Source organism: Esox lucius, chromosome 2 (assembly GCF_011004845.1).
Source record: "Esox lucius isolate fEsoLuc1 chromosome 2, fEsoLuc1.pri, whole genome shotgun sequence".
Lineage (NCBI taxonomy): Eukaryota > Metazoa > Chordata > Actinopteri > Esociformes > Esocidae > Esox > Esox lucius.
This window is the reverse complement of record NC_047570.1, coordinates 19806348-19821684: the sequence shown is the minus strand read 5'-3', so window position 1 is coordinate 19821684 and position 15337 is coordinate 19806348. Positions and strand designations below refer to the sequence as shown.

At 37.8% G+C, this 15337-nt stretch overlaps 1 protein-coding gene across 5 annotated transcripts in view; it reads left to right on the top strand.

Annotated features, from left to right (window-relative positions):
• Positions 1-2518: 2518 nt before the first annotated feature.
• The window catches only part of mafa (v-maf avian musculoaponeurotic fibrosarcoma oncogene homolog a (paralog a)), a 130888-nt gene continuing 118069 nt past the window's right edge, over positions 2519-15337 (top strand). For all 5 annotated transcript variants that reach the window (XR_829286.4, XM_010899490.5, XM_020040408.2 and 2 more), the window contains exon 1: positions 2519-4080. Coding sequence is in view for 4 of the 5 variants with exons in the window: in XM_010899490.5 (XP_010897792.1) it covers positions 3110-4080 (971 nt within the window). In the remaining variant the exon portion in view is untranslated. The remainder of the gene's footprint in view (positions 4081-15337) is intronic.

Sequence of the window (15337 nt, the reverse complement as noted above, 5' to 3'; positions counted from 1 at the left end):
CAGAGTCTTTAGCACTGACAGGTATGTAGGGGAAGGTTTTTCAGATGTATCATCCTGAACTCCAACAGTCGGTACAACGATATGATTCTAGAGGCTTCGAAGTGGTGAATTCTGGAGACATGGAATGGTTTGGAAAACATTAGGCTAATTGGCATGATCATCTGGGATGTGACTGATTTGACCTATCATTACACTATGTTTACCACAGAAGCTAAAAATACTCTGGATGAGATCACAGACTTGGAGTTAAAGAGAGATGGAGAGACTATGATTATAGACTTTTGTCATGGAGATTAAACAGCTACGTATTTGTCGACGTTGTGTGAGCTTCTCTCCAAATAGTCCAAGACATGAGGCCAGAGGGTGAAGCTGATATCACTCACTATATCAATGGACAGTGATATTACAATGATAGCATTGTAATGCATTATGATGCTGTCATCACCATATCATAACATCTAATAACAGCTGACCTAACTTGTCATAACCTGTTTTAATATTCTCATGACACTGTTATGACATGTAAACGGTCATGTAACATGTAAACTGTCACTTTACTTAAAATACCTAAATACACTTCACGAAACTGTCGGGAAACATGTCTATCGGAATCACTCCGGTATCAGTCCCAATGACTGTCTTGCTCCTGAAATCAGCAACAGTATTCTGTAGGTTTATGTCTGAATTCCATATATGCGCTATTACAATGATAACATTGCAAATTCCTATTATATGTTACGGGTTGGTCCAAAATGTCATGACCTGAAAAAAGAAAATCCCCCAAAATGTTCTTACATATGTATTCTGTATTTTTAGTGAAGGGTGAACTCCAGGGATTAAGGACTAATCCATTTTAGGAATTGGCTGATTTACTTATATAAACGGCAAATCTGTAAAATCTTTGAAATTGCTACATTCATATTTTTCCTTTTGACTTATGATCTCCTATCAACTCGGTGCACCTGTGCACTGTTACAGTAGATTGTGAGTGCAATATAACAGTGCACACTGAATTCAACCAAAGATGATCTATTATGCTGTCAAGATAGTTGACTGATTCTAAAAATGTAAGTACATGCTTAGACATATGGGAGGACACAAGATTAGAATGGAAGACTTTAGCCAATTGCTGTTATATATATATATTTATAGATTCTTCATTTAAACAACCATCTTTGATACAATTGTTTTTCTCAAGGTTGCTGGAATGCCAGCTTTGTCTGACATTACGTTACATCCTAGCATACATATTACAACATGTATAGTATATCAAATTAGTCTCACACAGCAATTTAGCAATTAAATGTTTCTTAACAAAAATGTACAATCTCTTAAAGATTTAATATATGACTATGGCGAAAGGCTGCAACAGCGGAACAACTTCTTTAAATAAAAAGATGTATTATTATTATTGTTATAGTAATATGCATGGATTCTAATCCTGGATGCAACACCTATTCATTGTTGAATTACTATTTATTTAATCACTGCTTTATAGCAACCCAAAATGTAATATGACCACATTGGAGGAGGCATACACCTTTACTTGACTAACAAATATTCTATTTAATAATAATAATAATAATTTAGTGCAAGGGTTCAAAACCAATTGCCCCCTTTTCACATTTGAAAATGTAACACTTCTATCCAAATGTGATATCCACACATTCTTTAGCATACAATTCCTTCCCAAGCAAAGTCCTGTTTCTTTGCCTACTCAACTTACATAACAGGTTAGAAATTAACCAAAGATGTTCATTCCCATGTGCATCAGAAATACACTTTCATCTGGCACTTACCACTTTTTTCTTGACTAAATAAAATGTATAATGTTGATGTATTCATGAAGAGTAATAATGATGCCTATAATATGTAATATTCACTCATTTGACTATTCCTCTATCAATACTATATATAGGCTATGTGTACATAGTATTTTGGAGAATGGTGCTTCCATGTGTCCAAAAGGTGGCACTGTTGAGTTTTACAACGACAGATGTCTGCTCTCTCCATATCTTCTTCATAAGCATATTGCAAACATTTTATACTGTGTTCTGTCACATATAAAGGAACCAAATCTGTTGTTCTTGTAAATACAATAATTTTAGAGTGTGTTTATTCAATTTGGTTATGTTACATGCAGATTTCAACACGAATTTCAAAGTGCACAATTCTAAAACTTTTTTCAAATCATGAATACAAAACGTTAGGTTTGAAACAAATACAAATTAATGCAACATACAAAAGCGTTATTTCACGTTTATTTATAATAATTATATAAACATCAATAACAGTATCAATTGCACAAGATGTTGTACATATGAATATTCAAATACCTTGATTCAACATTAAATCGAATCATATGTTGCATACAGCCCAATATTCTTTACCCACTATTGTCTCAATGAAATAATCATATATATATATATATATATATATATATATATATATATATATATATATATATATATATATATATATATATATATATATAATTCAAACTGAGGAGTGAATGAGTTAATCGGTTGAGTTCCAGCTGACAGTCAGCTGATAACCTTTGACAGTTGAGAAAAGTTTTGTTTCTGCACTAATATGTTAATTAGCCCTCCAAATGTGCAAGCCTATTGGCTCTTCGTCCGAGTCAATTTTCCATTTCCAACCTGACGTCAGGGTGGCTATAAAACTCTGCAATGCTTTTAAACTCATCTGCTGTGTGATCCTTCTAAAAAATCGCCTGCAAGTTAGAGCCATATTACGTGCGAGGCTAAATTTATCCCTTCTCGAGATATAACCATCACCGCTTTAGGCAATGGATAGATGAAGAAACATTAAAGTGTTAAATGTTTAAAATACAAAGCCGCCGAATTTCTCTTGTTGAAAGAGGACTCCGCAACTTGAGTGCACGGCTCTGGTGAGTCTGTGCAATAGACTGCAAAGGGAAAGTATTCATCTACAGTTGGGAACCCGTCGTTGCAAAAAGGACGTTGAAAATATTTTTTTCTACTTTAAACAAATACGCTTAAAAATCAAACTGGCTCACGTTCTTCCGAAGCAACCCAGTTTGACAGCTGCTCTTCACCCCGTTTGGAGGACTGTCAGCAGCAAGAGGATGGCATCAGAGCTGGCAATGAGCAACTCCGACCTGCCCACCAGTCCCCTGGCCATGGAATATGTTAATGACTTCGATCTGATGAAGTTTGAAGTGAAAAAGGAGCCGGTGGAGCCCGATCGCAACATCAGCCAGTGCAGCCGCCTTATCGCCGGGGGATCCTTGTCTTCCACCCCGATGAGCACGCCTTGCAGCTCGGTGCCCCCTTCTCCAAGCTTCTCGTCGCCCAGTCCGGGCTCGGGGAGCGAACAGAAGGCACACTTGGAGGATTTCTACTGGATGTCCGGTTATCAACAGCAGTTGAATCCGGAGGCGCTGGGTTTCAGCCCCGAAGACGCAGTTGAGGCGCTGATCAACAGCAGTCACCAGCTCCAGTCCTTCGATGGCTATGCTAGAGGACAGCAGTTTGCCGGCGGAGCCGGAGGAGCAGGCACCATGGCCGGGGAAGAGATGGGCTCCGCCGCTGCGGTGGTGTCCGCAGTTATCGCCGCCGCAGCAGCCCAGAATGGGGGTCCTCACCACCACCACCACCACCACCACAACGGTGGTCACCACCACCAATCACCCGGGGTCCCGTCCAACGGCAGCTCCGGAGGAAACCATCCACATATGGGACATTTGGACGACCGGTTTTCGGACGACCAGCTGGTGACTATGTCGGTGCGGGAGCTCAACCGACAGCTACGAGGGGTCAGCAAGGAAGAAGTGATCCGGCTGAAACAGAAGAGGAGGACCCTAAAGAACAGAGGCTATGCCCAGTCCTGCCGCTACAAGCGGGTCCAGCAGCGGCACGTCCTGGAGGGCGAGAAGACGCAGCTCGTCCAGCAAGTCGACCACCTTAAGGCTGAGATCTCCAGGCTGGTCCGGGAGAGGGACGCATACAAAGAAAAATACGAGAAGCTCATCAGCAACGGCTTCAGAGAAAATGGATCCAGCAGTGACAACAACCCTTCCTCCCCGGAGTTTTTCATGTGAGTTTCAACATTATCGTGAAAAACAAAAGATTATCAACTGAGTTTGTCAGTCCCCTCATTAACCTACAAAGTTTCCTTTTTTATGGGGCTTACTAGATCAAGACTAATTTCCCAACTTTTTCGATAGTGGTTATTTGACAATCGGGGTTTGCTCAAGTCTGTCAAATAACGGTTTTGAGTTTTTTGGGGGCTTGCAATAGAAAAATGGAACTTGTCATCATTTTCGTTCATTTTGGAGTAAAAACGTTGAAACCTGCCATCATCATTTTCGCTACCATACTTATTATTTTATTCATATTTTTGTCAAGCTTTTTTGTCGTTCATTTGACTTGCAGTGTTTCCAATATCTCATCTTGGCTATTGTTTTTCGATGTTGATTTGACTTTGCACTGTTGCTGTAGACTGTGTGCATGCAACCACTAAGTATACCCCTTTGGAGTTCATCAACTTGCTTTTTTCCCCCCACCATTTTACTTTGAAACCCGCGTACCTGTAAAAACTGCAACCATCTACAGAAAAATGTTTTTGGTCCTTTTTACTTTCTTTTTTGGTTTCTGACAAACTTCGATGACTGCGGATGACCTGCCATTTTACCCCACCTCATCTCATGCGTTATGCTTGCTATTTTGTGTTTAGCAAAAGACTATTACTCTTATGAAAGAATATCCATTGTTTTAAAAGATATATGAAATTGAACTGGCCTGCATGCTGGACATGTACGGTTTATATTATATTTTTGCTTGAAAATGTACTTTTTTCAGATGACTCCAGCATGGCATTCATACTTTCTTTTATGGCCTGATCACTTTTTTGGGATTGATCAAAAAAGTGACAAGGACCCTTATGCCACCCCCCTTCCCGTGCAAGTGCATTTCAACTGTGTTGAATGACACAACGTCGGCTCCCATTTACATGCAGTGAATGCTCTGATGCATTCTTGATGGAAGTTTTTCCGCGGGGATCCATGTTGCGAGGGGTGAAAGGACGTAAACTATTCAAAAAGGAATCATGTAGTCCTATGTGGGCCTAAACTGTATGTGGCTTTAAAACGGTTTGTTTATTTTTAAAAAGAAAATCCCTATCCTTGTGCATTTGAAAACGTTGGAATGCAATGGATCTTTAGTTCATAATCTAGGTATAGCCTACATTTTTATTATCTGTAACTCTAAAATATAACTTGGATGTTCTACAGGTTGACATTTAAAAATGAATGTGATATAGAATATTAGGATCCTTTAGATGTAGATATCATTAAGTCATGTGCCCTAAATTATTTACTTGTCATTGGTTAGGTTAGGTTGGCACGTCTCCAATTTATACAATAAAACAGTATTGTTTCCATTCATAAGCAGCGCTTTTTGCGGCATGTTCTGGTAGTTCATACAGTAGTTTGACAGCTCTAGTGATGTTTGTCTTTGCCAACCGACTGTATTTAAACCAAAGTATTAAACGAGGAGAAACTTCAGGCCCAGTTTAGCGTGAACCATGCATTTTGACAATGTATTCTGAGGTATTTTGGACTGAATTGCACTAAAATGTAGCCTGCAATATCACATAATGGGATGTCTACGACGCTGATAAAAACGCTGATACCTTGGCATCGCTGGATAAGTTAATTTTAATAGTTTGTTGGTAACCAGGCATAGATGTTTTTGTCTCAAACGTAGTCATTATTTACAAGGCAATAATATTATTAGGAAGTCTATAATCAATAATGTCTGGACATTGTTTAAAAGACAGGGATTGACACCCTACTTGTAAAAATTGTGAGATACCATTCCTCAATAAATCTTTAAGAAATTTGTTAATTAAACTTTTCTCATTTTGCTGTGCAAAATTATTTCACTCACTAACCTTATGTAATGTTCATATGTGCTCGTTTTTTTATTCTTACAATTAAATGATATGCAATAAATGTATGTAATTGGCATTTAATTACGTTTCTCCGTTTTTTTGTTCTTGGCATATACCAGCAGAGAGTGAATATGGATTTCACATACAAAACCAGAGTAGTTCATGTTAATGCAAAGTGAAACAAAGAGTTCAGCCTACATTTGTAGGGTTGACTTAACTGGAGTATATTTGTGACTTGGTATCAAGACGTTTGCGGCAGGTTTTCTTGTGAGTTTTCTAGTCTATGAGATTTGTGCTGATGAAAGAAGGCACATTCCAGGTAATAACATCATTAATAGTTTGTTTGCCAGTTTGCCTTATTCAAATCTCACTGAAAATCTTAAATGTAGAACATGATAATTCAACTTAGTACATACACATTTGCCTTTTGTTGGAGATACAATCCATTTGGAATGTGGCACTGAAACATTTATTTAAGGGTATCTTTACATGGAGCAATATCTATAAATGTAAGTTTTGTTTTGTGAATTTCTTAATAAAAATAAAGTAACTTAAAAGAAGAGACTAGTTTATATCCCACAGGAACTATCTATCTAATGTAGGTGTCCTTGCAAACCAAGTGAAGTTGTATAACAACCAGCTCTTGACTTAATTTCACTCTTCAAGGAATTGTTTATAAAAAAGTAACTCAATTGAATAAACCAAATTGAAGTAATAGTTCCGATGTCTTTTCCTCCATGCATGGTTAGATCAAGCCTCTTGGGTATGTATAACACTTGTCATTCATATTAGCAAATTCAATAGCTATTTATCATTCAAATCCGGTAACGTGTGTGCATTCTATATTATAAATACATAATGTTTTATATAAGTAAAGTGCCTTTCATCCTCAATTTGAATCAACATTTCTGTGTGTAAAAAAATCCTATTTTAGAGTTATTGTGTGTTCCTATGTTTCTATGTTTGTGTGTGTGCGTGTGTGTTTGGGATACATTTCCACATGTGCAAGAGCCCGATCTTTATATCCATCCCCACTTCACCATTCACTTCACCCTGCCTTTCTCACCTCTTGCATTTGGCCTAACAGAAAAGACCATGCCCTGAGAGCTGGGGTACACCCTGACATCCAAGAGGGCTCTGTCATACATTTGAGGGGATTTAGGAGACAGTGCCAGCGCAGTATGTAATGAGTCACAGAGGCAGGTGTGGGCAGATGAAGCATAGAAACACGGCTCCCTGCTCACTGTTGGATTGATGTTTACGTTTTGACCTTTGAGACCTCTTCTGACGATGGATCTTAATCTTAGTGTTCCTAAGGGGACTGTAACTAAAGATTGCTCTCTTGAATGTGTGTGATGTCAGTCTGTCTAAAATGTCCAAAAGACATGTAGAAGAAAGAAGGACGTGGTTCATTTCCAGTGTTCTAGAACATTCACTTAATGAGAAAAGAAATGTGACGGTCTAAAATATACACAATTTTAGGACCTTGTTTTTTTGTTGTTAGAAGCCTGCCAGTGCATCAGTATGCATGATAAGGTGTGCATTGAAAATGTTTTTAATGAGTGTGTGAACACATATCCTACTCTGAACGTCAGTGAGGTTGGGTGTGGCCATTTTATCATAACATTTAAATCACCATCACAGTGGTGTATCCTTCCTCGTGATTATTTTATGATAGATAACCAGTCATGTAATTGTATTTAAATTCATGAACCCCCAATTGATGAGACTATTTGTATTTGCCGGTAAAATAAGATCACTGTTAAAAGCATAAAGTACAGTCAGTTGAAATAATCTGTAGTAAAATATCAGAGTCATTTCTTTATTGATCCCCTAAGCCTCTACAATAATTCAACTAAATAACCAATCCGTGAGAGGCATGGTGTTTTACTCCAACACCAACACAGGGACACTTCAGTTCCCGCTCCTCTCCTGCTTGGCTGTTTAGGCGTTATGTGAGAAGTAGGGTAGTGCGGTGCTGCCGCGGTGGCTGATGTGCCCATAGCAAGGGCCGAGAGGGGGGCGAGGGAAGCGGGTGTAGATGGGGAGGACTGAGACAATAGTTGGAGCTGGGGCTGAATTAAATGATTTTGCTGATGATTAATAGCACAGCGGGCCAGTGGCTCCTGCGATGTGGAGATGATAAATTGTGAGTGCGGCTCTTTGCAGCTGTGCCAGGCCTGTGCCTTAGCGTGCACACACCACGCAATTTACAGCCAAGCCCACTCTCCTGCTTACTTAGGAGAAACCGCTCAATATATCTAATCACATATGTGTTTGATCCCCAGCCATAGAGATGCCATTTATTGATGAATATTTAATATTTGCAACACAGAACAACCAGACATGTTTGGCGTTATTTTGGGTGGATAATTTTCACCTTTTGGTGTCTTTTATGGATAATGAAAAAATCAGCAACTAGAACCAATGTGGGTGTGTGTGTGTGTGCCGCCTTGTGTGTGTGTGTGTGTGTGATAGAGAAGGAGAGAGCAAGTCTTTACTGTGTCTCTAAAGATCATTATCCATATAAGAACTTTGTCAATTTTTGTGCAAATGTTTATACAGTGAGAGTATTGAAGCACCTTGACCTTTTACACATTTCCTTAAAATGTCACATACATTTTTTTAAATCAATAATTAAAACAAAATACTCTATAATGCCAGATAGGTTGATCAATTCTAGGAATTTTCAACAAGGTATTGCTTATGTATTCAACCTCCTGAGTCTATATATTGAAGGAAAACATTTAGCTGTGATTAGAGTGTGTCTTGTTATAAGTCTCTAAGAGCTTTGCACAGCTGGATTTAACTTCATTTGCTCAATAAGCATTTAAAAACACTTAAAGTTCTGCCACCACCATGCTTTCAAATATAGGGGTACACAATGATTTATTTTGGATTTGCCCCAAACAATGCTTTGCAATCAAAAGAAAAAGGGATTTATTGCCACTTTTTTTTTTTTCGTGTTGTGTTTAATAAGTGTCTTGTTATATACTTAATGCATGTTTTGAAACAGTGGTGTTTTGTATAGGCCTCTTCCTTTCAGTCTGTCGTTTAGGTTAGTATTGTGGAGAAACTGCCATATTGTTCTTTCATCATCGGAGCCATTCAACTACAGTCATGTGAAAAAGTAAGTACACCCACTGGAAAGTGTATTATTATTTTTTGGACACGGATATGTAATCTCCCCCTTAACACCATTGACAGATAACGGTAAACTAATTCAACAAATGACACAATTATTATATTTTATATTTAATTTTATACTTTTATTGATCAAATATCTACAGAAATATACCTTCAATAACAGGTGTTTGCCTGAAATAACTTCATGTAGTCTTTTGTTGAAAGTGTCTATCAGTCTCTTACATTGACTGAGACATTTTTTACTTTTACCTGGCCATTCCATAACCCATCATTTCTTCTATTTAAGCTATTCTGTTGTAGCTATGCTTATGTGTTCAGGAAAATGCAAAGCAGCCCCAAAACATAATGCCACTGCCTCCTTGCTTTATCCTTGTAATGAGGTTCATATGTTCAAACGCAGTGTTTTGTTTTCACCAAATATGGCATCAGGCATTGAGGCCAGATAACACCTTTGACTCATCTGTCCAGAGCACAATTTTCAAGTAGCTTTGGTCTTTACCCAGGTGTTGTCTGGCAAACAGTTGTGTCTTGATATTCCTTTTGAGCGCAGACACTTCTTCCTTTTTGACTTTCCGTGTAGGTGACGTTTTCGCAATCTCTTTCTGACTCTTTCAGTCACTATCTGACTCATGCACTTCAACATTTATTGTGGCCAGAGAAGCCTGTAAATTTCTTGTTACGCAGTCATTTTTAGAGACATCTGTTAGCATCATTTGGTCAGCTCTTGGCCTGAATTTAGAGGTGCAACCTGTCTTATTTAGATTGTTTGACAAAACCAAGTTTGCAATCTTTATAGAAGGCTTAACCAAACCAAGATAAACTCAAAAGATGTTCCAATCATTTACACCCTATTCTAATTGTAGTCATTTTATGTTATGGTAAAGGTAGGGGTGTACTAAAACTTTCTGCGTAAGGCAATATCTTATATTTATTGTAAAAATGGTTTCTACGTTTTTTGTGATTTGTTGAATTGGGTTAGCTTTATAAAATAATTTGGTTGAAATGTAGCTGTGTCCAAATATTTCTTTTATATTTTTGCTGAGAATTCGCTACTTGACTGAGAGATCTTAGATTATTTGGGAGATAGAGAGCTGGAGTATTTATTCAAAAAGTATGTTAATTGAAACATAATTTCACGCAGAGTGAGTGTATTCAACTAATTGGGTGATTTGAAATGTGAATTTCTGCATTCAAAATACAATTATTTCTATACATACTGCTGTCAAGATAGTGAAGACCAAAGAACTCTCTGAGGAGGTCAAATACTAAATAATCCTCATTAAACATAGACATTCCAACATTCCAAATTCCTGTTAGCACAGTCTGGAGTATTATCAGGATGTCTGCAGCCCTTCGAACCGTGGTCAGCTACCTAGAATGTAATATTTGGTGAAAAGGTAGTTCAAACAGTTGACAAAGCACCTTGCACAACTGCTAAAGATCAATTAGCTGACCTCTAAACAAGTCTAAATCCTTCTGGGAAACCTTTCTGTGGGCCGATGAAACAAATTGGAGGTCTTTGACAAAGCAGATCAGCATTGTGTAAAGAAGACCAAATGGAGTGTTCAAAGAAAAGAACACCCTGGCTGAAGTCAAATGTGGAGGAGGTTCTATAATCCTGAGGGGTTACTTTGCTGCCTCATGTATTGGAATGCTTGAATGCGTAAAATGCATCATCAAATCAGCTGATTTTCATGCAGTTTTTTTTTCATCTCGTGTACATGAACTGATCATCAAGAAAGAATGAAAACCACTCGGGATTAACTGAGGATGAAACAGTGTTGTTTTCTGTGGACAGTGAATTTGCAGCTGAAGACTGGGATAGAGAGGTGAAGACACAAGTAGAGAGGTGCAGGAAGCTTACTGATGGTTACAAGATCTGTTTAACTGTCGTTATCTTTGCCAACAGATTAGCAAAGAAATATAATGTTGGGTGCCAATAAGTTTGCCCATAACATTTATGATACGTGTGTTGGTTTAAAAAAATGAAAACAATAGACATATATTTTTGTAAGAGTCATATACATTTTCAAGCTGTAACACAAAATGTGGAACAAGTTAAAGGGTGGAATACTTTCTAAAGGCACTGTATATGGCTTGCAATCTGGCCACTAGGGGCAATCATATTCACTATTACATTTAATACATATCCCAGACTGGAACCACACATGCCCCCAGGGCTTCAGCCTCAGATAAGCCAACTCTCTCGGTTTCCCTTCCTAACTGTCCTGTCATTAAAATAATCAAAATACAGAAATAAGGCTTGCAGTGTAATGGGGGATTGCAGAAATGAATGGGGATAGGATATAAGTGGTTAGGCTTCTGTCTAAAAAGGTTTTAGGTTTGAACCTCCTAAGAGGGAAAAGTTTGTTTAGAGCTTTGTATTGAACTTGACGACAAAACCCTAACTTCAACCATCAACTTTATTCCTAACCTTACCCTAAACTTAAAAAAACGTAATGAATGCCTAACACTAACCCTAACTATACTTGCACATAAGTTTTACTTATAGTCTCTCATCGATGTCATGTTAAATGTTGATTCAACCCCTCGAAAACATCTGAAGTAAATTGAAAGACACACAGACATTGCTTCTACACCAGGATGGTAAGGGTTAGGTATTTTGGACTGTTTTAAGTAAAGGGTTACTCCTAAGGCTAAGGTGAGTTATTCATTCTGACTGGTTTGTTGAGGTTAGCAAACCACCAGTCTCTTTAAAATTAAATCATCAGCCATAGTTGCCGGTTTTTAAGTCATATCTAGGCGTTTTCCTGAACAGGACAAAAGTAATGTACTGTTAGGTAATGGATCACGTGTTGTCTGTCTGGAGAAATCATCTTCTGCTACTGTATAATTATTTTTATTTTTATTTGGTAAACACCATTATCCATTATGAATGATTTCTTAATATTTAATATTATTTAATTCATAACAATAGATATAATTTTGATACATTTGAGTGAGGATGGTAGATAAGTTATATGCAACATGCCCATTGCTAATTTGCTATACATTTATTTGAGCCACTAATTCTGAGTTATAGAACACTTTGACGTTAGCCACTTATAGAGGTTGGCTGTGGAAAAGGCTGTATGTTAGCTCAGAGAGTAACAAGCCTGTTGTCAGATTCTAAAGTTAGGGGGTCTGAAATAGAGGCCCAGGACAGGGCTATGGGAGTAATTGTTCATGCATGTGTGTGTGTGTGTGTAAGTTTGTGTGTGTTTGTGTCAGACTGTTTTAGAGGAGGTATGGAGGTCAAAAGTGAAAGTGCACACGGCTGTACACAGTCATTAGAGTAATCTGTAACCCAGGGGAACACACTCATTTCCTCTGCAGAGTAAGATGGCTCTGTGTGTGAGATACAGCTAACGCTCTAAGTTATTACTGCCTAAATAATATATACTGTCATCATAACAGCCACTTAGCTCGACACTCGGTACAGTGTGTATACAGAGAGCGCAACTGTCACTGCAGTTTTGCCAGTCCTTAACTGTGTAGGTGCATTTGAGGGAGCGTAAGAGTTTTGCAACAGCTGTTCCAGATAAGTGACTGACTTGTGTGTAAGTGTGTGTGTATGTGTGTCACTAATCAGCGGAGCTTTAGTAGAGAATCATGGACTAGGGACCAACCTCTTTGTTTAGTCATAATAATTCCCCTCCATGGTAGTGATGTAATAACACTGATTTGAATACATTCTGAATACACATTGGGCCTTTAAAATCTTTTGGACGTCATTTAAGTAAGTTATTATTCTGATGGTTTGGTTCTGCTAAATGCTAATTTTATTTTTGTTTAAAAAAGATAGCTTTTGATGGCTGGTGATGGTCAGAATGAATGTAGCTGACAGAGTGAATAGCCAGTCCTATCCCATCCCTCCTGGCCTCCTCATAAAGCCTGTCCAGGATGGTGAAGTAAGGACATCTGATGAAATACCGCAAACAGCAAAATAACCTATCCTCTATCCTCTTTTTTATTGCATTCCTTCGGGGGCCTTACACACACACACACACACACACACACATAGAGGATCAATTAAGATGTACTTATTTTATTGGGGAATATTTATCTAATTTTATCCTCTTAATGGAGGCTGAAAGTTGAAGATTAGTGCTTCATAAAGATATTTTGGTGAGAATGGATGTTCAGCTCATTAGAGAGTTGTCCTTGAAAGTGGCTGGCTGCAGGTTATGTTAATAATGAGGTGTAGCTGTACTCTGAGTTGTAATTATACATATTTGCAAATGAACTCAAAGCAAAGGGACTGTGACTTAAATGAATCCAAACCCGGCTCCCTGAGGTCCAGTAACACAGAGGTTGACAAGGTTGTTGTGTTTAGTTTCATTTCTGTGATTACAATAACTGACATTTAATACAGCTAGTAAAAAACATTTGAAATCCTCTTAAAGTGTTGCTATAGGTTTCTGGATCATTGTTTGTGCCGTCTGCCTCAGCTTGTGGTGTACCTCGTTGTTTGTTGTTTTTGTTTCTGGAAAAGCACATTAGAAGAAATTATTCCCTTTACTCGCTCTGTGTCTTGAGTCCTGCCTGCCCTTCACCATGACAAAAACAACACTTACTTACAGAATTACGCTTTCCGTTTGACGTCATCACCAAGTGCAGCTTGTGGTAGCAGGAAAATCTTCCACATTTCCCTCCGAGCAAAATCTGATCATCAAGCAACGTCGCAGGAATATAGTATATATCATGAGTGTAAAGAAAAAAATAGGATGTTAAGCTTTTTTTTCCTTCAATAGGCTTTTGTAGTTTCTGTTTTTAATAATTCATGTCGTGTTTTTTGTATATATTGTTCAGCAAATTTTATTACCAGATTTGTCACTGGAACCATGTGTTCAGGTAGTAGGAATGTGTTAATGTTAGCTGCCAACATCATTTTGTATGATTTGTGGTAAAACGTTACCCAAAACGTTAGCTAAAATTTTACTATTTACAAGTTCTTTATGATCTATGGTATTACTGTAGTTAGCAAAAAGCCCTACCCAGTTATGCTAGTGGGCATCTCACCACGTTGATATGTCAGATTAAAACTAACAAGACAACTAGAAATGGTGGGCTAGTTGTAGACAGTTAATAAGTACCAAGCATCAGTTTGCTATGCTTCAATGCCTTAGTGTGCTAGTGGAAAAGTCCGATAACAGGCCACAAGTTAACTAGACAACATTTAGTAGGGTAGTAACAGATAAAAACTAGCGAACGTTCAATATCTTACTATGCATAATTTATTCAGTCTGCTAGGTAACATCTCAACCACATAGGTAGGTCTGATAACAACCAACAATATGGCTAACACATGTTTGGCAGGTTAGTAGCCAGCTAAATAGATTGCGTATGGGGTCATAAAGTAAAGCAAAAACTATTTCAGGTAAGTTATTATTGTAGTTAGCGCAGCTATTAAACATAAATAATTTTTTGTTAACCCATGTAAAACATCTGCAAATACCAACCGTACAGCGTAGAACATAACTAATACCTACTGTATTTCTATTTTGTCTGCTTGTTCAAATGTATCTGATCTTTGCAAAACTGATTTGTGCAGTTAAACTTAAGCTCAGTGTATTTTACCATAATGACAGTATTTCATTATAATGTTAGTGTGCTAGTTAGTATTTTTCAGTACTTTTCAACCCTGATTCCTGTGTATCCTTTCCAGTAGCCATTTGTCTGTCCCCCACTACACACAACACCCCATCAACCCTTCTCCAAAAACATTGGGGGTCTGTGTAAAATGTAGTTAAACAGAATTTAAACAGAATGCAATGATGTGCAAAATATCTAAGCCCTATATTCAATAGAAAATAGTACAAAGATAACATCAAATGTTGAAACTGAGAGATGTTATTGTTTATATGCCCACTTTGATGCCAGCAACACGTTTCAAAAAAGTTGGGACTGGGGCAACAAGACTGGTAAAAGTAAAAGTGGTGTAATCCTAAAAAAACAAGAAGCCAGGCAAGCCTCTTTTTGCCACTGGCCGTTTTAATAGATAATTGGCCATTCGTGAATGAAATTGATAGTTAAACTGACTAACGTTTCTTACGAAGTTTACCTCTACCACAAATAGTATTGAGTTTGCCACTGGCCGTTTTTACAGGGTATTAGCCAGTAATAAGCTTTACCGGTATCTGCTAACTTACTGGAATAGTCATAAGAATTTAGCAATTGCTAGCGAGTCTGCCAAAGCTATTTCATTTCATGGCATAGGAACATATTTTTTTCTTTCATGGCAAAACAGTGT